The sequence below is a fragment of the Microtus ochrogaster genome, linkage group LG10 (assembly GCF_000317375.1).
Source record: "Microtus ochrogaster isolate Prairie Vole_2 linkage group LG10, MicOch1.0, whole genome shotgun sequence".
NCBI lineage: Eukaryota > Metazoa > Chordata > Mammalia > Rodentia > Cricetidae > Microtus > Microtus ochrogaster.
In genome coordinates this window covers 2,594,386-2,618,359 of record NC_022035.1, presented here as the reverse complement: position 1 = coordinate 2,618,359, position 23,974 = coordinate 2,594,386, and the positions used below count along the sequence as shown (strand labels likewise).

General features: G+C 44.0%; 1 protein-coding gene across 2 annotated transcripts in view; it reads left to right on the top strand.

The window, feature by feature from the left end:
- Nucleotides 1–20,793, top strand: part of Slc25a13 (solute carrier family 25 member 13) — a 172,323-nt gene extending 151,530 nt beyond the window's left edge. For both annotated transcript variants that reach the window (XM_005363702.2, XM_026787536.1), the window contains exons 15-18: nucleotides 10,795–10,933; nucleotides 18,919–19,077; nucleotides 19,176–19,266; nucleotides 19,671–20,793. In XM_005363702.2, the coding sequence (XP_005363759.1) occupies nucleotides 10,795–10,933; nucleotides 18,919–19,077; nucleotides 19,176–19,266; nucleotides 19,671–19,857 (576 nt within the window). In that variant the 3' untranslated portion in view covers nucleotides 19,858–20,793. The remainder of the gene's footprint in view (nucleotides 1–10,794; nucleotides 10,934–18,918; nucleotides 19,078–19,175; nucleotides 19,267–19,670) is intronic.
- The last annotated feature ends 3,181 nt before the right edge of the window (nucleotides 20,794–23,974 follow it).

Sequence of the window (23,974 nt, the reverse complement as noted above, 5' to 3'; positions counted from 1 at the left end):
CTCACACACACACACACACACACACACACAAGCCATGTTGTAATAAACTGAAGTCATCTGCATCTATGCCCAGCACTAAACCTTATCAAATCAATCAATCAATCAATCAATCAATCAATCAATCAATCAATCATTGTTCTCCAGTAAGATTTTAGAAAAAAATGTGTTGCTGATTCCAATAAATAAATCTTTGGGAATACAGTGTGAAATCCAAGTCGGCCCAAAGCAGCTTAATTTATATTAATAGCAGAAATATGTAATTAATAAATTTTATGCAGATCAAGAGATGTCTTATTCCAGTTAGTTGTGAAGCTTAAAGCCATGCCCCATCACGCCTTGTCCTGTTCTTAGACATCTGTGTAGGTTGGCTTCCAGAGTGTATCGTCTTCATTTTCTCTCCAGGCTGTGCAAGTGAACCTCTTTTGGGCTTGGCTTTTCATGGCCCTGGAAATGTACTCCATAAACACTAACACCGAGACACTGTTCTCTCCCTCTCCCCTGTCATCCCAAGTGGGTGTCACAAGCCCTGCATGGGGACCAGCTGGCCATGCTGACCCCTTTGGGCACTCTTTGTGGTGTTTTTTTCTTTTTTGTTTCTGGGTTCTTCAGGTAACCTCAGTGAAAATTCAGAATTGCTTACAATGGAGCTCCCCCCCCACCACCTACATTCCTCCAGGCCGTGTGACTGTACCTCATGATCTGAGCCTTCCTAGGATTAGGTAGTGCGTGACTCTTTCTATTGGGATTAATCTCAGTGAGGAAACTAGGTTTATGTGATGGGTTGGAATAAATATGTGGATGTGGGCTAGTTTGGTTTTAGTTTTACATTTGTAGTATGTGTGCATGCGTATGAGATCAGAGTCATTTATCTCTTTCCACCTTTTCCTGGGTTCCTGGATTCGGGCTCAGGTTGCCAGGTTTTGGCAAGTAGCGTTACCTACAGAGCCATCTCTAGGGCCCTTGAAAAGTTGGCTAATTTTTTTCCAATAGCAGGTAAGACACTATAATTGGGCAGTGAACACTGTCGATGGCTCTTTTGTTTGCACACGTATATTTCCGGCTGTAAGAAGTAAACAGTGCTGACGTGAGTCACGGCATAGATGAACTTGGGAGAGAAGAACACTTTCTGTTCTAACATTTTAGGTCCTTGAACGTCCGTGACATGATGTAGTGGCTTGTCACTATGACAGAATGCCAGGCAGTCTTTCAACAGGCTGTCTAGTAAAAGGCACTTGGTACTGTGGCAATGACTGTCATCGAAATATCTCTGTCGACGGAATGGTAGGGACTTGTTTGCTGATACAAGAGCAGGCTGTGTGACTCGCTGCAGAAGACACCAGGCTGGGGCTTCTTTTGTCTTCACATTATGTCACAGTCTTAATCCCCTCTAAGGCTCCGGGGAAGTCCCCTGGCACCCCGGTTTTGGAGCTGGGTGAGCAGCGGCTGCCAGCCATGGTGTCTGAACTGAGTCTGAAGCCTAGACATTGCTCGTGCTTTTGTGCCAAAGTTGCCTTTCTGAAGTGAGCACGATCGCTCAGGTCTGAGCGAGGCCACTCTCCCACAGAACGCTAGTTAATTACCGGTCTAGCGGTTTAATCTAGTTCACAAGGATTCCACCCACTTGGCCCTGCCTTTCAAATGTCTGTATTTAGTTTTGTTGTTTTAATTTTTCAGTTTGTTCTCTTTGTAAAGAACTTACAGGACCTAAACTGTTGGGCTATATTTAATGTGCATGTCGCGATGTGTGGAGACTGTTGTAAACCGTGTTCTTAGGCTACTCTGAAAACCCTTTTTCCAGAAGCAATGGATATGTTCCTCATTCTAATAAGCCAGCCTTTCATTCTCTGGTTTATAGTTATGACCGAGGTATGTAGCCTGCTTAACAAATGTTAATTAACAAAGCATTAACAAGATAGGTCTTTGACAGCCGGAGGCCTGTGGGGAACGATCAGTTTAGGGAACTTGTATACACGTCTTTAGAGGACCCCTATAATGCTGCGTATTATACTAGGTGTATGGTAATTACTATACTTATTTTAATTATTAAATTTACATGTAATATGCCTATAAAATTCATATTTTATAAATAAAAAAAGTTGACATAGAGAAAGTCCTCATTTCAAGGCCTGTACTCTGGTGTAGTAAGCTGCTTGTTTGTCTTGGCCACCCAGATCCGAAACAATCACACAGAAACTATATTATTTAAATCACTGCTTAGCTCGCTCATTAGCTCTAGTTTTTTTTTATTTGATAACTCTTACATTTTAATTTAACCTGTCTGCATTAATCTGTGTATCACCACGAGGTCGTGGTCTGCCAGCAAAGTTTCAGCACATCTGTTTCGGGCTGTGGCTCCATGTCTTCTCTCTCTGCCCTTCTTCCTCCCAGCATTCAGTTTAGTTTTCCCCGCCTAGCTAAGTTCCGCCCTGCTATATAAGGTCCAAAGCAGTTTCTTAATTCATTAATGGTAATCACAGCACAGAGAGAGGGCTCCCACATCAGTGCTCTGCCTCTGACGGTGTACTGGATTTGGCACGGAGCAATCATGATTTAGAATCAGATCCATATTTATGATGACACATTTGAATATTTATTTCTTTGGAAACCCTCCACTTCTCCCCATTCTGAGAAGCCATCTTCTCTACCATGAGTGAGTGTTCTTTAGACTGTATCTGCTTTAAAGCTGAAAGAGAGTTCTGGCTTAGCTGGGATCAGCCGTAACCTGAGTGTATTGAAAGGGCCAGGAGAAATGAGAGGCTAACGGCGAGGCACTGCCTTTGTGATTTGGTGTTCTGAAGGAAACCTGATGGGCTTAAGAAGCAACCAACACGAACAGTTTCTACAGTCAAGTCTCTATAGGGTTTCTAGCCATCGGCAGAGCTTCCAAGTCAAAACAGCTACAAATGTTGAGTGACACACTTTGTAAAAGCCTCTCCGTGAGTTAGTGAGGGAGGAGAAGTTAGGCGACCCCAGCAGAAAGTACTTTGGTGATGCCTGCAGTGCCGAGAATGGGAGGGGATGACTTGGCTTACAGTGAGGCCGTCAGGATTTCAGGGGACATTCAGAGGTCAGCCCACCATGTGTAGAACCAGTCCTGTTGGCAGGTGCCTTCCTTCTGCTGGAGCACCACTCCTGACCCCATTCCTGGTGCGAGAGGACCTTCCCCATAGAACTGCAGTTCTCGGAAAGCTATACCTGGCGGGTGCCAAAATGTCATGCATATCCCTCGTTAGATTTCAAGAGACTTGGCCTTGCTTATCAATAGAAGAGAGGAAGGGATAAGAGAGTTCCCTCTTCTAACAGTGAGAAGGCCTATGCTGATCTGAAGTGAGTGTACATGCTAAGTTTATATTTCTTTGGGGGAGTATCCCTGTGTGATTGACAGAGTAAAACACTCGTCTTAAGAGGAGCTCACTTTCAACCCGAACCTCAGAGGACTTTTCAGGTACTGTACCAAGGGAAATAAAAGATCTCAAGTCACATAAAGCATTAAGAGATTACAAGAATAGCAAATAGTCTAAACATACAAAAATGTAAAGATTTTAAGCTGAAATATAAATTGAAGGTTTATTTGTTTAAAAAATAAAACTATTAAATAAAATTATGATGGTGAGAATTTTAAACTGAACAAGTGGCCTTGCCAGAGTCGAACGCTGCTGAATAAAGAGTTGGAGAACTGTAAGGTAGGATTTATTCAGAAAACGTTTCTGAGAATTAGAGAACTGTAAGGTAGGACTCATTCAGAAAACGTTTCTGAGGGAATCTGAGATGGCTTACTAAGTATAAAAGACCGAAGGAGAGGAGATGGCTGAAGATGCCCCAGGACTAATGAAGTAAAAAGAGCAGGATGAATCAGAATAACCAATCTCAGTGCGGCTCGTTCCGAGCGGGGAGCCACACAGCTGCAGAGAAGGTCCTGGGTACCAGAAAAGATGACATCCCCGGATTCAAAGTCATCGTGGTGTCTTCATGTAATGACGGGAAACTAAACTTTAGTTTGCAAAACTATATTTTAGGAGCAAGGGTAGAATAAAACCTTTTATTTTATCGTTTTTAGTTTTGAAGATTGACAAAACTCAATGAGCATGTCAAGTTAGGCATTGAGAAAGGAATTATAAGCCAGGAATGGTAGCACATGCAGGGGGCAGAGGCAGACGGGTCTCTGCATTTGAGGGTAGCCTGGTCTACATAGTTAAACACGACGAAGAGAAGAACTTAGAGGTCTGTGGATGTAGCTCAGCAGCAGGGTCCTTTCCTAGAATGCGTGAGCCATAAATGCAAATCCAGCTCCATTTAGAAATAGACAGTAATACATAATATGGAAGGAAAATTGATACTAGGTAAACATGCGGAAGGAACGGAAGGACAAGCAGGTGCTTAGTTAGTAGCATTGTCTTGATTTTTTTAAATATGTAGAAATAATGGTAGCTATTGGTGCTTAATATTTTAAGCTGTAATTAATAATCAAGAAACAAAATGAGGGTTGCTTTTAATTTAAGTAATCAGAAGGATGTGTGCTGGACAGGAGGGAGATACATACATACACTGTATTAAACTAAACAGAGGAAGCAGACTAGAAATAGGCTTGGCAGGCATGGTGCAGCTAGAAGGGTGGGGACGAAGAGGAGAGAAAAATGTCTCGAGAAACACCTTTCCACAGGTTAGCGCTGTCATAGTGATATGGGACTAAAATCACACACACACACACACACAGTTTCAAGGCTTCTGGTCCGCCTGAGGACAACCCTATTGGTGACAAAGCAGTTTACAGTTGCAGAACAACTGAACCAATTAGGGGTATTTCCTCCCCCATCAAGAGACCCTGAGCTGCTAAGATAATTTTTTTTTAGAATTATGCTGGAATTAAGAAGAAAATAATGCCATCAATGTCTCTTGATTAGAACCAAATGGGAGGCACTTATATTTTATATTCAAATTGTAGTCATTGGCTGTTCTCTGACAGTCGGTGGCTAGTTTATTTGGTTTTAGCAGTACTGCCATCCCCTTAGCTGGTCTGGACACTGCCGAGGTGATCAGCAAGGTCCTGTTCAAGTTGCAAATAATTAACATTATATCGTCGCATAGGGAAGTTGGGATGGCGGTCTTGAGCGGAACCAGTGTTTTCCCTTCCTTGTGTCTCTTGCTACTATTTCCCTGGCAGCAGTTCTCCTTCTACTTGAAGTGTATTGCATAGCTTCCTTTTTTTTTGGGGGGGGGGGGTAGAGGGGTGAAGCTGGGTATTGAGCCTAGGACAGAAAGCCTGCTGCTGCCAAGCTGGGCATGGAAGGGTTAAGTGGCTGAGGGGAGCCAAGAGGAATGTGAGGGATCAGGACATGACACGCTGCCCATTGTTTGCAGCTCCAGATCAAAATATACAATTATGCATGCCAAATAAATTCTAAACCTGTAAGGTCGGAAAAGAGGGGTGGTTCTGATGACAGGTGCCAGGAGCATTAAATAACCTCCTCAGACAAGGTGCACCACTGTTGTCTTGAATACTGTGGGGGTCCCCAGTCTGGCATTCTCCCCCATGCTTAGACAATGTGCATTCACTGCCGGAGTCTCCATTAAGCCCCAGTCCCCCAGACCTGCTGGCTCCTGGTGCAAGCCTGCCCGACACAGAGGTGCCTTTGTGAGTGTAATTACCTTTCTCCGTATTAGGAATAGTCTGTTTAGAGCTGTGTTTGCAGGTACCGCTAGAATAAGAAGGAATTAGCATGCAAAAAGACCTGCCCTGCCTCTGACTCTTTATCAGTACTATGGCTCAGCACTGGTTTCCTCAGCTAAAACAGGACTGGCTTCCATGCCTAATGTTGGCTTGGTGCGGCTGGTGGAATTCAAGAGGGTGAAGAACGTGTGTGTGTGTGTGTGTGTGTGTGTGTGTGTGTGTGTGTGTGTGTGTGTGTGTGTGTAAGAGACAGATGGGGGGCGGGTCTTATGTGTTGTATCTTGACAGTCTTGTACCTAGCGGAACAGCCAGAGTAAACTTGAATGGATGATTCCAGCAACTTAAGACTTGATTAAAGTTCCCCTGGGCTTCCAACTGTGTCTACATCATAAAGGCAGGAGAAATAAATAAGATGATTCTTTTGCTGTGAAGATACTGTGTTCATGGACAGCATCCTCAAGACCACCAACTGACCTTGTCACTTGTGGGTTGTGAACTTAGAGTGAGCCCACCTTGAAGATGCTTGCCTTATCTTTAAGGAGGAAAGGTGAAGAGCACGTTAGAGAGTCCCAAATTGGAGCGTAGGCAGCTCAAGATTATTTGCCTATTAGGTTGCCTGGAAATGCTTTTTTATCATTCCCATCTGTTCATCAACGAGCCTTTCATTTTAAAAAGAAAAAAAATTAATAATTTCCCTTCTTTGGAGATAGGGGTACTTTAGTGATTAGGTTAGAGGGTTGTATTTTGTGTTTCGTGATTTTCCATATGTGATTTTACTATACCCAGAAAATTCAAGGCCAATCAGAGAACAAGGGCAAATCCACCCAGATAACTAGTGAAAGAGGAGCCAGGAACTCTGGGCATTTTCATACGGGGGCTGAAAGATTAAAGATTTAAACAGTCAATCTACATAATTTGTTAATTTTTTTTGATGGCCAACATCATGATTTCCACGTTGCTAACACAGATAGCACAGCCTGTCTCTTTACTACAGAGGTGCTCGTTCAGCACGACTTGATCAACTAGTAAAGGTTTTACATGGAGGCAAGTAGAATTCAAGCCAGCAGGTTCAGACTCATGTTGTGCTGGAAACCGGGTGTTCACAGAGCCAAGGATTTATCCAGGAATCTGGTGGAGAAACATTTTCCTCACCCTCGGAACCTAAAAGCCTTTTAACATCCTGCACGCCTTTTCCATTGTGTGGGCTCAACAGGTCAGGGGTTGCCTAAGGCGGGCCCAGCAAATTGGCACTGGCTTTGTGACTAAGACCTGGAAAGAGTGGTCAAGGAGAGGGAGCCAGGGAAACTGGATAAACCTGACTTTTCCTGTAGGTTTTAAAGTTCCCTCTCCAGGAAGGCTGGATTCTGATGCCTTGGCTGCTGAGGAGAAGCTAAGGCACCTTCTGAATTATTTGCTGAAGGAGTCTCTTGCACAGGTATAGGTTTAGGGAACAGTAAAGGTGGCTTCCAGAGCAGAGGCAAGGAAACACAACCCTTCTGGCCACACTTGTCCCTTTATTTTTGTGACGGTGGGTACTTCACTTTTCCCTGAAGTTCTACTAGCGTCTCTTCTTTTCGGTGTTCTACAGTGTAAAGTTGTCCCCAGTGCTCAGCTCTTGCCCCACAGTATTGGAGGATGCTCTCTGGGGTGTTCTTGCTCTCTGAATAGGTAGAGAAGCAGCGTTCCGGCCTTCACTGGCCGCACGACCATCACCATCGTGCCTGTGGAGCAGGGACGGTGGGAGTCCTTTCACGTCTTCTCAGATCATCAGCAACCTAAGACCTCTTACCCAGCCTAACATTGTTCTGCTTTCTCTGACCACACTGCCTGTTTCCTGAGCGACTCCAGCCTGCTCGGCACCCACTGTGTTACAGGTACAACTCTGCTTCTGCCAGGCTTGTTCTTCTTTTGTGGCTAAGCTTCATTTCTGACCAGGCCATTTGTCTTCCCGCTCCATTCATCTCTTCTACCGAGCTCCACTTCTCACAGGGATTGACGCATGCTTTCCAGAATTGAAGAAGACAGTGTGAACTTCTTAGGTCCCAAGTTTGCACCCCTCAACCTTTTGTACCTGATTTTTGATCACATTGAATCTATAAATCCTGAAACATGCCAATCTCCCCTTTTTTGTCTTTAGCACTCTAGTACAAAATGGCTGCTTTCTACGGCAACTTGTCTGTCTCCAATGAATAATGGATCTTTGTCTCAACAACTAAAATGATCGTTTTGCTTTCTAGAATAATTTTCAAAGAAGTGCGTTAGTGCCCTTGTAGAAAGCTAACAGCACATTCCAAACTTGGGGGGTGGGCTTTCTAGTTGTACCCTTTCTTTCCACAGACATCACTGAAGCAAAAAAAAATCACTGTTGTCAAGAGCGTCCCTGGAAGCCACAGATTTTGTTAGGTGTTTCATAAATTAAATCAGGTAGTCATTCCTGATCCCTGGTTCCTTCCAGTATGAAGCAGGCAACACCTACACTGAAATATTTAGGCAGAATCGCAGTTAGGAAAATCTCAGAAGAGTATTGGGAAGATGTAGACAGTGTGGAGCCATATGGAATCCATGCCTGTTCAGCTTCTGCTTAGAAGATGCCCACTAGAAAGGGTGGAGTTTGGGGCTGAAATGAATGAAGAGATGGTATTTAAAAGGTTGGTGTCCCAGCACAGCAATCATCAAAGAAGGTGAGGAGCGATAGGTAGACCATGACTGACCAGATGAATGGAGCATTGATATCTCTAGCTGAGAGAGGTTAGGGATATCAGTGAGAAGACACTAGAAAAGCAAAGCTTTGAAAGGGGTGAGAATAGAGGAACCTATCTTCAGGATATCCTGAGCCATATGAGTTTTAAAGAAGCAAGTAGAATAAAAGTATAAGCCACACAATTAAAGACAGAGGGAGACACTAAATCATTCCAGGTCAAAACAAAGCGAAAGCCACACGCTGTGGGTTTAAGGAGCGGAACAAGCCAGAGCAACTCCGGTGTGGCTTCAGCTCTGGAGCTGTTGCTTATTTCTGTTGGCAGGGCTCTAAAATGTTTACGGTGTTTGCAAGGTGATCTCTATGAGCAAAAACAGTGGACAGATTAAATTTGAAGGTTTCTAGACAAACATAATATTCTATAGTGGGATTTCTCTATAAGAATTTAGTTTCCTTAAGAGAAACTATTGTTAGCGAAGAAATAAGGGCAGCCCAGAGGTATGTCAACAAAATGTAACTCTGGAGAGCCATATGGCTAAACATATAATATAAAGGACAATGCATAGGGAGAATCCTGCCTCTCAAGGAATCCTCACAGTTAATTTAGGGATAGTGTGAGTTGCTTTTCCCTCACAGGAAGGGAGGGAGCTGTATTTAACTGATCTCTGGAGCTGTGTATTCGGTCTGCACCTTGTGGACAGCACACACGTGTGATCAGATAACCAGAACTCACAGGAAAACTTGAAGCAAGAATTAGAATGGAGGAGAAAGCGAGAAATTAGAAAGTGATATTAATTCTCTAAGCTTATTTAAAGAACTAACCGTAAAGTAAGCACTGAGTGTTCATACAGCTGCGGATGCTGTCCTCCCAAAAGCAAAGTCTTAGCATCTGCGTGTTAGACTTGTCTGCAGTTATACCTAAGGTGCCGTTGGAACATGACCCTCGGCTATGCAGTTGATAGATAAACGACCTGGGCACCATTTTACATGTGGGAAATGAGACTCGAGTGGTGGATATTGTCGTACTTACTTTCTACTAGTCACCTAACAGTCTGCAGGAGCTGACACACAGTACCTGAGATGGGCCAGCCCTTTTCCTAATACCTTCATGAAGAACGAGCACATAAAGTCTCCTTGGGTCAGTCAAAAGAGGAATATCCACATTCAGTCAAATCTGGACTGAATCCAGATTCTAAGCCTTTGTTCTGGTAGGAAGGTCGAACTAAACTGGGATTAAATTGAATAGGATTAAGTTTAAAGTTCGACGTGTATTACTTGTGTAAGACAACTAATTAAATTGCAGTAGACCTGGGTTAATAACAGTTTCCGTGAGAAAAGACTGAGGGTTTTATATTATACCCCCAGGACTCAGTCTGAGTCAGGAGTGAAATGTCTTTGTTAGAGTGAATGACGGGCAAGTGGCCTGAAGACCTTTGACCGACTTAGCCAACCTCAGACAGGAATCCTCAGCATCACCTAACTTGACCTTGTGCATGTCAGTGGACGGGACTAGATCTGTTGAGTCTGGATGAATTTGTTATCTTCTTTTGGGAACCTCTCTAATTGCTCTCTAACTGGTAGAAATTTGGAGCCTTAGGAATCTGTGAATGAAACAGCATTGAAAAGGGGATGGTTTCCTGCCCACTCAGTCTGAGAAACAGGGTGTGTGTGTGTGTGTGTGTGTTGTAATTCGCATCGTAACGCCGGATTCTGTTTTTGGTATCATCAATGGTTGGGTACTCAGCATGGCATGATTTTGGCATCAGAAATTATTTAGTGAAAACTTCACTTCTGAAGTTAATTGTCCTATATTGAGCTCCTGAATATGTCAAAATTATGGTAAATATTTTAGGGTAGGTATTTATCAATATTTCATAAACCCTAAGCAATGGATAAAAACCCTAGTCCTCTCTGGAAAGATTTGTTTTTATGCATATGTCATTTTTTTTTCTGGGAAAGACTCCAGCACTTTTATCAGATTCTCAAACGATACCAAAATTGGACATTTCCCTTTTGCACCTCCACAGCTTGTCTTTCTCCTGATGTATAAACAGAGAGGCACCTTGACTGTTGCTTCCTCTCTTACTCTAGACCAGCCAACAGATCTTCCCCCCCACAGAGACTTGAAGAGAGCCACAGGCAGAGTTCCAAAGTTGTTCTAATTGGAATCTTAGCCTTAGAGTAAACGAGAACTCCCCTTTCCCACGTCCTCACAGCCTAGGACAAATCTAGTCGTGTTTGGAGGAACAAGACTCAAACTTGTGGCTTTGAGAATGTGGGTTATTTTACTGTCTCCTTTCGATGCGTGAGTACTGATTTGGTCTTCTCCAGGAATATTTTGTTCTGAGGTGAGTTCCAGAAAACCCTGACTTCCTCAGTGGGGATGTATGTTTCATGTGGTGTTTCTTCCCCTTGCGAAACCTCACAGGGTGCCAAAGCGTGCTTTCTGCGGGACATTCCTTTCTCGGCCATCTACTTCCCCTGCTACGCACACGTGAAGGCTTCCCTTGCGAATGAAGACGGGCAGGTCAGCCCGGGAAGCCTGCTCTTAGCTGGTGCTATAGCTGGTAAGTCTCATCCATGCAGTGCCGCACTTTCCCCCCACCCACCCCGAGCCTTCCCCCCACCCACCCCATGCCTCCAGCCTCCAGCCTCTGGCCCTAACCCCATCCATCATACTACAGAGACAGGGTTTTTGTTTGTTTGGTTTTTTTTTTTTTCTGACAGTTTTTGACAGAGTCTTAATGACTTTTTTTTTTTTAATCGCTTTCAAGGGACAGAGAAGAAATTAATCTGTATTTTGTCAAGTTAGATTATTAAGTGACCTTTAGCTTTAGAGTATTTACTGATGATTGGTTGATTTACTTGTTTGTTTTCTGTGGTATTGGTAGACTTTAATTCATGTTCCATATTATTTCCTAATTTCACTTAGTAGCCCTGTAGATGGAGCAGCGGGGTGCTTCCTGCCTCCCAGCTCCCGGCCACCGGCTAGCTTTACCCAAAATAATTACATGGAAACTGTATTCTTTTAAACACTGCTTGGGCCATTAGCTCTAGCCTCTTACTGGCTAACTCTCACATCTTAATTAACCCATTTCTAATGAGTGTCTTACCGGCAATATTCTTAACCTGCATCCATCTCAGAGAGGAGAGCTATGGCGTCTGCTTGAATCTGCTTCTTTCTCCCAGCATTCTGTTCTGTCTAGTCCACCTACCTAATTTTCTGTCCTATCAGGGCCAAGGCAGTTTCTTTATTAACCAATGAAAGTAACACATAGGCCCTCCTCCATCGTGGCCCAAGAATGAAAATGGTTTGGCTTGAACTTTCTAATACTTGTGTCCTAAAGGTATCTAAACAAATTGTTGCATGTAAGCTTGTCCAGAGCTTAAGCGAAATGTGACCGCTCAGGACACAGTGAACGAGTGGCTGAACGGGAAATGAAAGTAGGAGTTCTGTATTCCACATCTGCCTCCCTGAGTGCTGTGGTCTCCCGCTTTCATTATTACTGAAAACAACTAGTGTTCTCAGCTGCCCAGGACAGAACAGCTCTGGCTCACAGAGGTAGGGCCTATGGAAAACTAAGTACCACTGATTGACGTGTGACCAAATAGGTTTCTTTTCCTCAGCTTGGCATAGAGAACAGCATTGTAGAGTCCAGCCTGTATTTCAGGGAGGGGAGCATCATGGGAGGCTCTTTTGCGTAGTGACTAGCATGTATCATGTATTCAGTACCTATGAAGATGGAATCTAGACAAGACTCCCCCTAAATCACCCCACAAGTACCAAATATGAGATTAAGATGATGAGAGCTCAACTCAGGGTCAAAGATTCTCTCATAACCTTGTTTTCCTCAGACTATTAAAACATTTAACTCTCCTCTTGGGGAAAGCAGACACTGAGAACCAGGTTCACGTCTGGGTATGAATATACTAGGTAGCGCATGTTACCAGATCTGAATATTTCCTTTCTTTTTTTTATTTTATTTTATTTTTGCTGATTATGAAAGTAATATATAGCTCACTATAAAATATTTCAAAATGGCTGGGTGATGGTGGTGCACGCCTTTAATCCAGCACTCAGGCAGAAGCAGGTGCAGCTGATTATGAAAGTAATATATAGCTCACTATAAAATATTTCAAAATGGCTGGGTGATGGTGGTGCACGCCTTTAATCCAGCACTCAGGCAGAAGCAGGTGCATCTCTGAGTTTGAGGCCAGCCTGGTCTACAGAGTGAGTTCCAGGACAACCAGGGGTATACACAAAAATTACTGGAAGAGAGTTGCTATTTAACTTATATTTTCATTACAATTATTCATGTACTTTATGAGGGCTGTCAGGCGTGGTGGCTTTACCTCCGAGCCATCTTACCAGCCTCACTTAACACTTTTGCTCCCTCCTGGGATGGTTTAGATGGCTTCAGTCACACTGTGTCTTCAGCATGGTTGATTGCTGTAGGGTGATGATTGGTGGCATGTGCTGTGGGGGTCAGACTCCAAGGGTCAGACTCACTTCCCCACTTAGACCCTACGACATACACGAACCACTGATTCCCTCTTGATCCACTTTTCAAATTTGATGATAACTGTTTTAGCTTCACAGAAAACAGGTGTTGTGAGGGTTAAGTGAAATAATAGACAAACATTTCAAATAGTTGCCATCATGTCAGTATTCAGAAAAGTTCAACTGTAGTGATTTTATTTTGTCATTAAGCATAGTTTTAACAGCTGGGTCTTATTGTTATTTTACATTGTAGTTTTTTGAGATTATAATGTAATTACATTATTTCCCTTTCTTTCTCTCTTCTCCCCACAGTCTTTCCTATGTCCCCATTATGACCATTCTTTTTCAAATTCATGGTGTCTTTTTCCATAATTGCTGTTTCTTGTGTGTGTGTATGTGTGTGTGTGTGTGTGTGTGTGTGTGTGTGTGTTCTAAATACATAAATACAATCTGTTTAATCTATATAATGTTACTTGAATGGATGTTTTTAGAGTTGACTATTTGGTATTGGAAAGCCAATTGGTGTGCTTTTCCTGGAGAAGACTATTTCTCCTGCTTTCTGCATTCCTTAGGTGCCTCTAATTATTTGGGTTTTGTTTTGTTTTAATTAAATAGGGTTGAGGTCTCAAGCTTTCCTCCTTCACGTTCGTATGACTGTTGCCATCATCCTTGTTTATGTTTAGACAGACGGTCAGGTTGGTAAGACATCTAGGAGACACAACCTTACAGCAAACTTTCTGTTCATCTGTTTCTTACCATCTATCTGCCCTTCTTCCATGAATAATGTAAGCCTTAAATACAGGGGTTGTGTTGTAAATCTATCAGATGAAGATTGGTTCCATGACTCTACTACATTTTCTATGATGGTCTTCATTTTTTTGCAAAGAGAAGTTTCCTTGATGAGGGGTGAGAACTACACTTCCCTGTGGGTATAAGGGCAAATATTTAGAATGTACTTGAGGGTTATGCTTGTTTAGTAAACTGGCAGTTGTAGGTTCTCCTCCAAGACCCATGGCTTCATTAGTCATGAGTAGTTGGCTAGGTTTCTAGCCCAAGGCCTGAATTCATTGCTTGTTGACCAGGCCTTAAGTCAAATTAGAGAGGTGTTGGTTACACTAAGAAATATGTGCCCCTATTGCACCCTGAGGGTTATTCTGTTATGCCGGTTGTTGTGGTTCAGTGACATCATAGTTTGGTAGGACTATTGGTTACTGCTCTCATTTCAAAGCTTGCATGGTGCCTTCTGGTATCATGAAAGATGGTCATCAGGGAGGAATCTTTCAGGTTAAATCCCAGCTCTGGTCCTCTTGGTCCATGTCTGAAGCATGTGGTATCTTCAGCAATCGAAACTTAACTTTTAGCACTAAGAGTACCCTATAATATTCTAGATGTCTCTTAGACAGTACTGACAGACAACTCAAGAGGGTGTTTCATGCCTTGGTTGAGATTTTTATTAGATAGTCTATGGCTCTTGGGGTGGCATCATCAGCCCAGGTGGGAAAATTTTGTTTAAACTATTTGTGAGTATGTGTGTGACTATGTTACAGGAATTGGTTTTTTGTTTGTTTGCTTTTTCAAAACAAGGTTTCTCTTTGTAACTTTCGAGCCTGTTCTAGAACTAGCTCTTGTAGACGAGGCTGGCCTCAATCTCACAGAGATCTACCTACCTCTGCCTCCCGAGGCATGCTCCACCACCATGCCCCGGCTAGGAATTTTTTTAATAAGTAGGTAGTTAATAGTATGATTCCTCATGCTTTTTTCAGATATCCTTATTATCTTACTCTCCTCCCTCCTTCTTCTTTGTTCATTTCATCCCTCTTTGAAGCGCCTATCTCCACATTGACCTGTATCCAATCCCTCTTTACTTCCCTACTTCTTATGTGCTAGGTTCTAACGATTTGGAGTTACAAGTCTTAGATGAGAGAAAGCATGTAATATTCTCTTTCTGTTTGTTTGGGGTGTGTCACTCAATATGTTCTTTTTCTACTTCAATACGTTTATCTGCAGGTTTGATAATATATTTTTCTTTGCAGCTAAATAGTATACCATTGTATTAGTGTTCTCTAGAGGAAAAGAACTTATAGAATGAATCTTTCTCTCTACACACACACACAAACGCACACACACATATCCCATATATATAATATATTATACACACACAAACGCACACACACATATCCCATATATATAATATATTATATTATATATATAATTTATTGGAATGTCATACAGGCTTCAACCCAGCTAATCAACAACGGTTGGCTATGAATAGAAAGTCCGGGAAACCAGCAGGTGCTTAATCCACCAGACTGGATGTCTCAGCTGGTCTTCAGTATATGTAGGAATTCCAGCTTAGTAGGCTCCAATGCCAGTGAAGGAATGTACTAACAAGGCAGGGGAAAGCAGGCCAGCAGCAAAATCTTCCTTCTTCTACGTCCTTATGTAGACTTCCTGCAGAAGGTATGACCTAGATTAAAGGTGTGCCTTGCTGCCTCAATGTCAAGGTCAAAGACGGCATGTCTTCCTGTTTCAAAGGTCAATAGAAGAAGTGGATTCAATCACTTCAAAGCAAGCAAAAAATTTCTCGCAGATGTGCCCTCCATTTCTGGATTATAATTCATTCCAGATGTAGTCAAGTTGACAACCAATAATAGCCATTGCATCCATTGTGTATATGTACCACATTTTTATTATCTATTAGCCAGTTGAAGAATGCTTAGGTGGTTCCATCTTGTAACTGTTGTGAAGGGAGCAGGTTGAGTAAGAATCTGTTGAATATGGTCTAGCTAGATGAGGCCTCTTGGTTCTTCCCTCCGTACACTGTTCCTATCCCCCCAAGCCTATCCCCAATCCCACCTCCAATGATCCAGCCAAGTCTGGCCACTCCTGTCTATGCTGCTACCAATCTCTAGACCTGGATCAAGACCCTCCTTGTCTGTTTCAACCTATGGGCCCCTTCCATGCTCCATTCAACTGCTTCACCCAGCCAGATTCTGCACATGTATCTCCACGGTCTAGCCTAGTAAGTTTACCTAATACTTCCCTTCTCATACCACTGCTGCCCCTACATCTAGCCCTTAACTCAAGCTGGACAAGGACACGGTCCCTAATAATCAGGGTCCAGAGAGGACAGCCAACAAGTGTGTCAGAGAAGTTGGGCTTCTCGTCTGCAGCCTACTTCCTGCCACTTCTACCTGCCAGTTGTCCAGGAGATGAGGGCTGCAACCACAGTGATGTCCCCAGGCTTAGCAGCACCCTGGAGAAGACAGAGCCCGTGTCTGTCTCCTCTTCTTGTAAGGCTCCCTTCTTTGCAGCCGAAGGAGGAGTGAATTTAAGAGGGACAGCATGGGAAACTTGAAGCATTGACAGAACAGTCATAGCTCTAAATCCCTCAAAATTGTCGCTGACTCAGGCGTTTGTGTTTATTATGCAAGAGTGCTGTTGGGAGACACGTGAGGGATAGAAAAGGCCAGGAGGAAAGTGAGCTACCATCCATGACCTGCTGGAAGAAGGTGTGTGTTAGAGGCACACCCGTGTGGTAGATATTTGTGTGCCATGGCTACGTCATGTTATTAAAGAAGTAACAGGAAGGGGAGGAGCTAGAAAACATACACAGGACATGAGGAATGAGTCCAGGAGCCATCTTCAATGAAATGGATTCAGTGTTCTAAGTGAAAAGAAACACTTTCATTCGGCTTTCATCTTCAGTGTGACAGTATCACCCAACCTTTGGGCATCACCAGTGCTACATCCTTTCTCCTTCTCAGCTTAGAAGTATAGTCAGAACTTAAGATTCTCTCCTCCTTCTTAATGAGGAACTTTATCACATCGCCGTCAGTAGCCAACCTAGTAGCTTGATCATGTAGATAGAAGCCAAGAAGTGGAATTTGGAACCTGTGGACCTTGAGCTAAAAGAAACCTGTGTTAACCTTTTAAGCCTTAAATGGAAAAGCACGAACTTACTAATGTTAATACTTAAAAAAATTAGTATCTCTGGCCCCAAAGCTGTCTGGATTCACCAAGTCGCAATTTCTTTTCGCTACCAGTGATCTTCTGTCGTTTCTGGTTCCATGGAAACCCCACAGTTGTTCTTATTAGCTACTGAGCACTGGCTATCATTTTTGTTGCTAGGGTGCTGCATGGTCCAGGGCCATGCATGGGTGAGTCTTATCAATAAAGAACCAAGCAGGCTGACTGCATTCTTCCTGTTGAGGACACAGATGGTATTCTTCTGTCTTCTTCTCTCCTGTTACACCCAGACCATTTCACCCCTTTGGCTTCAGACGTTGGAAAGCAGAGAATGACCGGGCAAATTGACTTGGCGTCTTTGTCCACTCAGCTATCTGGTGACCAAGCCCTTTGCAGGATCTCTTGCTGGCCTGGCTAAGTTTTAGAGCAGCGGAACCCAGTTTTCCAGGGCTACTGTCAACCTTAGAAGTCTCTACAGGGATGTCCGTCGTGGCTCCTAGACTCTAGACATCATCCTTTAGGGGCTGTGGGGCTCCAGATAGATATGGCTGGGCTTGTGTTTGGGTTGAAGGGTTTCTACACCCCGCCCCCACCGCCGCCACCCACCCACACCCTAATCTGCTTTGCCAGACAACTGTGTTTCTTTTAGCATTTTCGTTCAGGCATCTTTATTCTAATCAGATCCTCCTCTCCGGTCCTTCTCTTATGGTCAGGAAATGTTTGTGATAAAGAATGTTCCCCCCATTATCGCCTGTGTCTTTCTCAGCCCCAGCTGATCATACCTGCAGTGTGGTTAGAAGGATTTTGTTCCATGTTTAGAGGAGACTCCTCTTTCTAAACCAGGAAGCAAAGCAAAATGACTGGGTACTGTGAACACAGCGGGTTTCTAAGCATTTTTTTGTGTTTCCTTTCATCATGTCAGAGGATAAATTCCTGGCTCAAAAATGACAGGAATCCCTCCAAGCTCATAGGAAGCCCAATGCGACTCTTCGATGAGCACTGGGTAGAAAGTGAACTTTTCACATGGAAAGCTGCAGAGCGCTTGGTAACGGGCTGTTTCTAGGAACTGATGGTATGGGAGTTGAGGAAGAGGCCGGGCTTTTCTCGTGGTCTGGGAGCACGGAGGCCACAGTTAACATGGCCCCTTGTGCTTGCTCGCACTGTGACTTTAAAGCTGACTGCAGAAGGGCCAGATGGAGTTCTAAGCCAGACCATGTTGGTTTGGACAGAAATTCTTACAGAATTATTAAGCCTTAAAAAAAGCAAAGGAGATTTATGCATCTGCGTCTGACCAGGTTGGTTTGGAATAGGTTCATAATGGAAAAGTAATAAAACCGTAAGAGACAGTATTTTCTGAACAGTCTCCCTTTTCAAAACTCCAAACATGGGTTGCCCCATTTTTGGATAAAAACAACTGTAGAAAATTTTCCCGTTGGTAATTTTGGGAGGGATTCTGTTGTTGTTTTCCTTCCTCATTGATTATTAGCCTGCATAAGTTTGAAGCCTTGTGTTAAAATGTTCTAGCTGTGTGAGTTTTGTGAGGAGGAAGGAGCCGTGGGAGCGTCACACGCAGGCTCACACTGTTTGCTTTGCTATCGTTACAGCCTTGGGTAAGAGAGGTTAGGGTTTTGGAGTGCAGGGTGGCTGGATGTGTGAGAGAAGGCAGCCTCCTGTGACTGCCAACCGCCAGGAAACCGTGAAGAGGAAACATATAATAAGCCTCACCTCTGAAAAATCAGACCTAATAACTTTGCGAGGTTCTGATTTCAACAGGAAAGCAAAAAAATTTTTTTTTTTTTTTGAAAACCACTTTCTCTGTTTGTTCTCAACCACTTGAAATGGTGTTACGGATAAATAATTACTTGAAAATATTTATGTATTTAAGAATAGAAATAAGAAATGAAGATTGGAGGGGGTGGTGGACACTCGCAGACAGGTCTGTCATGTTGTGCTTTCCAGAGGACAGCAAAATGGGCATTTCATTGCATTGGCTTCTTAGCTTTCTTTCCTTTCCACGGCCAGCCATTCAGAGCACCATTATTTTTATATAGTGAGGATGATGGTGTTGTGTCTCGCCTACAGGTATGCCTGCAGCATCTCTAGTGACCCCTGCTGATGTTATCAAGACTAGATTACAGGTGGCTGCCCGAGCTGGCCAGACCACTTACAGCGGTGTGACCGACTGCTTCCGAAAGATACTGCGGGAAGAAGGGCCAAAAGCTCTGTGGAAGGGAGCTGCTGGTACGGAAGGCATTGGTTCATAGCTAACCCTTTGGCATCAGGGACATTTTTTTAAAATGATCTAATGGTATCTGTATTTCTTTCCATCTCTGCTGTAGCTCGTGTCTTCCGGTCCTCGCCACAGTTTGGTGTCACCTTGCTGACTTATGAGTTGTTACAGCGATGGTTCTACGTGGATTTTGGAGGAGTGTGAGTGTCCTGGTGAACATACAGCTAAATGTCTGCATCCTCTGATACTAATTCTCATTGAGAAAGGCCCACGAGGCTGTCTGCCTCCTGCGACAGTGTCCGCAAGGTCTTGTCAAAGGGAGCCCGCAGTTGACTAGAGTCCAGTCTTTGCTCTATGCTGCATGGTTTTATTGGTTTCTCCTGGAATGTTCTGTTGTTGTTGTTTTCAAGACAGGGGTCTCTGTAGCTTTGGAACCTGTCCTGGAACTAGCTCTTGTAGACCAGGCTGTTCTCGAACTCACAGAGATCTGCCTATCTCTGCCTCCCAAGTGCTGGGATTAAAGGTGTGCGCCACCACCACCACCCAGCTTCTACTGGGATTTTTTTTTAAACACTCAGTTGATACCACTTTCCTTTCTTCATAGGAAGCCCATGGGATCCGAACCAGTTCCTAAATCCCGGATCACTCTGCCTGCTCCCAATCCTGACCACGTAGGGGGCTATAAACTGGCAGTTGCAACATTTGCAGGGATTGAAAACAGGTTTGGACTTTACCTACCTCTCTTCAAGCCTTCAGCATCTACCTCAAACGTGACTGCTGGGGGCCCGTAGGCGGACTGACCTGGATGTGGCTGTTGACCGGTTGGAACTGCAGGGAGTCCCATCTCAGATTGAAACGTGGCTTCGCCCCTTCCGCATCTGTCTCATTTAAATTCAGGTCAAGGCTTTTTATATTAAATGCAATCATTCATTTTCTGGATGTTTTTGTACCAAGATCATGTGGAATTATTCCTAATTATTCTTTGGCCCTCTGCCCACAAACCTATGTTTGTATCTTTTATACACTGGGATTTGGGCACCACTAACTTGATCTGGAGTATGTCTGAAGGGAAATTAGGGATGTCTTCTACCTGAATCATGGTCTCACTGAGTCTACTGAAAGGCAACCATGGTTCCTAAAGCGAAGAGTTCCGAGGATGTTTAAAGAAGTAGAAGGCTGGGAATATATTTATAAAAATGAAAAACACTGTAAGAAAAAAAAAAACAAATATCTAGCCTGGACTCAAATTTTAAACATGCACAAATTTGGCCTCTGGATTGTATTATGAAGGTTTTATGTGAAACATGTTTTTTCATAATGAAAGCCACATTGAGGATGTTTAGTAATCATATTCTCTTACTCGTACCAAGTCTACTAGGGAAAAATTTTGAATGTTAAGGAAGTGCTTTTGGCATTCTTATTATAGAGACAGAAGAAACTGAGACACAGTTCTGCTCCTGAGAGTGTTGATTTTGGGTAAATGCTTACATGATGAACACATGCTGATTCCTGCCAATTTTAACAGACACTAAGAATAATGCCACCCCCTCGTGCTGGGGCCAGCCCGCTCCCACCTCTATAGTAGGCACCCATTCACCTTTAAAATCACTTTATCTTGATCATGTCAGACAAATATACTCAAAGTTCTTATTTAATTTGGGGTGCCTTGTATCATGGTCAGAGGCGTATGTGTTTGTGAAGGGGGAAATAAACTATTTTTAAAGCTACTGGTTGCTTGCTCTTGTCTATTTCCATGAGGAATGACGAACATGTTTATCATCAGTGGATTCTTCTTCATGCCGTGTTTGGGGATATCCTGCTCCTACTGAGGTCATGTGCATGGTTTAGGATGAGTAGGAAGGGAAAGAAATACTGAAGAATATCTCACCCTGATCATCTGTAATACTTAAGACAGTTTGTGTGTTAGGAAAGCACGTGCTCATTTGGCTGTGTTTAGGTATGAATGCACATGTGTATGGAAACCAGAGTTCAGCATGGATGTTTACCTCACTCACTCTCCATCTTCATTCCCGAGAGAGAGGGTCTTTCATGGAATTAGAGCTCAACAATTTGGCTCCCTAACTGGCTGGTGAGCTCTAGGGATCCACGTGTCCCCGTACCCACAACCAGGAGGTGACCTGTTCTTGGTGACATGGGAGTGGCCTCCAGTCCCGGGTTTGTACATGACTGCTGCGTGCAAACGTGGTCCCAATGCTTGCACAGCCGCAGTTGGCTGGCAGGACCATCCCCCAGCTCTGCTTGCTACACCTTCTTACCATGAGGATTAAAATAATGCAAAGCTTCAGCGGAAGTTGGACATAAGAACTAGTCTGAAATGATATTTGTAATTTACTACCGGGTTGTATCAAAACCTTATTTTGCTGTATCTAACCCTTGCTAATCTTTTCCTCATGGTGATTTTGGAAGAAGTTAGTCTGAAAAAGGGTTTGTGGTTATGTTCAACAACAGTCACTTCCCCAAAATGATACTGATTGATCTCCTCAGGTGTGCATAGATGCTCTCAGACTCAAGATTCCCAGGCCTGCTCCTTTAGGTTGACACACAGAGCTGTCTTCAAGTTGGAAAGAGTCAACACACCCATAAGATGTTCATTTGCACATCTATTATAGGTATGGCCTTTACCAGAAATAGGACATGTGTGCACATGACTCCTTCCCCTGACATAACAGAATTGTGCTTTCCAGTACATGATATGATACCTGCATATGGCCCTCAGAGACCAGTGCCCGTGTGAGGGTGGCATAAAACTCGGGGCTCCGGCTTTGGACTTGGGGTGTGGAGGAAAGCCTCTGAGTTTTTACATTCCCTTTCGACACTTGCTGGAAATTTTATAGAAGATCAGATTCTCATGGAAAAAAAAAAAAAAAAACCACTGACCCAGACCTCATAAAAAGTACACAGTCCACCCATTTCTTTACGAGCTGTGGGGTTTGATGGGAGAGCGCCCTGGCTTTGCTTATGCTTCTGTGGGGCTGAGGGGAATTCTGCACACAGTGAATAAGAAGAAACCAGAGGCCCAGAAGTCGGTGTCGATAGGACCACGTTGTCCGTGTTTCTTTGAAATCCTTGGCTTTTTCTGTTCGGGTGGCAGTGACTTGAGCGTCTTTGAAGGAGGCCTACTTTCCATGACTCCTGCTCTGTGGGTGGCATGCCTGTGACAGGCCTAGAATTGGATGCAATCACCATGTGGGGAAAACCACGTGAAATTTGTTCTGGGTTTTTCTTCTCCCCAAAGTGACAGCCCAATATGTCTGGGGCGGCGTGGCTGCTGTCATTGCTGCAGTCAGTCCGATGTCACCACCCCCCTCCCCAAGGCTGAGGCACCGCAGGCATCTCGTGCCTACCCAAGGGAACCAGCCTCCCCTAGTGTAGAGCCTGGAGCCTTCCAGCTCTGCTCTCGCCCCAGCTCACGATGACTTGGGAGGTGGGAGACAGGCCTGATTTTCGAGCTGCCTTTTTAATTTGTTTCCAAGGAGAGGAAAAAATGTGAAGCTGACCACAAAGTGAACACACTGATTCTTGGTTTCCAGTCGCGGTTGCGTTTCTTGAAGCTGGGTGGCGCGCTGTCGCCAAGCCCCTGCTGCATCTCCTAACCCACAACCATTTGCCGAGCTCCCTGGGGTCGCCTTCAGCCCAGCAGCCAGGGTCGCACAGGGAAAGTAAGAATTCTGGCCAGAAAAGAGTCATTTGAATGCTTATTGCATTTCAAGCTTCAGGTTTTACTTAGCTAAAATATTTAGCATTGCTGGAAAACAATGTTTAAATCTTGGTGCTTATATGTTATTTAATGGTGTGGCCTGTGTAAACCTTGGGATGCTTACGTTTTGACAGTCTTCTGGAAATGTTTAGCAGCACATAACTCGGTGAGCAGGGAATAAAAACAGGAAACAAATTGTGCTTGAAACTGTTTGTCACCTCCTCAGACTGTGGATTCAGAGCGTTCAGCATGTCGGAGAACTTCAGGTGCAGGGATGGGGGGCACATCAGTGATAACATCTGATGAATCTGTTTTGGAGCCCAGTTTATCTGCCCTTCCAAAATAGCCTTCCCTCCAAGCCATCGTGCGCCCCTGACCACAGAAGCCAGCCTTGCCGGGATGAATTTGTACTCTTGCCACTGAGCAAAGTCCCATTTTCAATACTGGGTAATCAAATGCTTTCAGGATGTGGATTTTTCCACAGTTTTCTAAAACGTTCTTTCCACAAGCGTCTTCCACAAAGGGGTGTATGCCTTTTGTTTTACCTTTGGGTTGGGGGTGGGCGTCAGTCTTCTCCCATGGGTCAGCCTTTCGTATTAGAAAGACAAGATGTGCTCACAAAATCGCCCGCTTCTTCTTACTGTCTCGGACTCCAGTGCCCTGACTAGTGTGGCTCTGTGAGGGAGAGACTGTTCTGAACCCTGCCGCCCTTCTGAAGTCACCAGCTTGAAGTATGCATGGATGAACAGTCGGATGGATGGATTTTTGATAATTGTATTTTCCTCCACTGTCCTCTCTATTGTTGTTTTGTTGTTACTGGTGTTCATGGTACAGAAGAATCAAAAACCCTAGGGCCTCAGACAAAATGTACTATTACAGAGCTGTCTCTCCAGCCCTTTTTTGCTTTCCTGTTTTGAATAAGGTCGTTCCCAAGTTGCCTTAGCAGGCCCGGACCTCTTGATCTGTTGTCACACTCAGCTACCCAAATAACCGGAATACAAGCTTGTGGCATCAGGCTGGGGACACAGACCATAGGCTAGTGCCATCAGGCTGGGGTCACAGGCTTGTCCCAACAGACTGAGGACACAGACCCTAGGCTAGTGCCATCAGAGGCTGGGGTCACAGGCCATAGGCTAGTACATCAGGCGGGGGACACAGGTTTGTCCCAACAGGCTGACTCCCACTCTGTC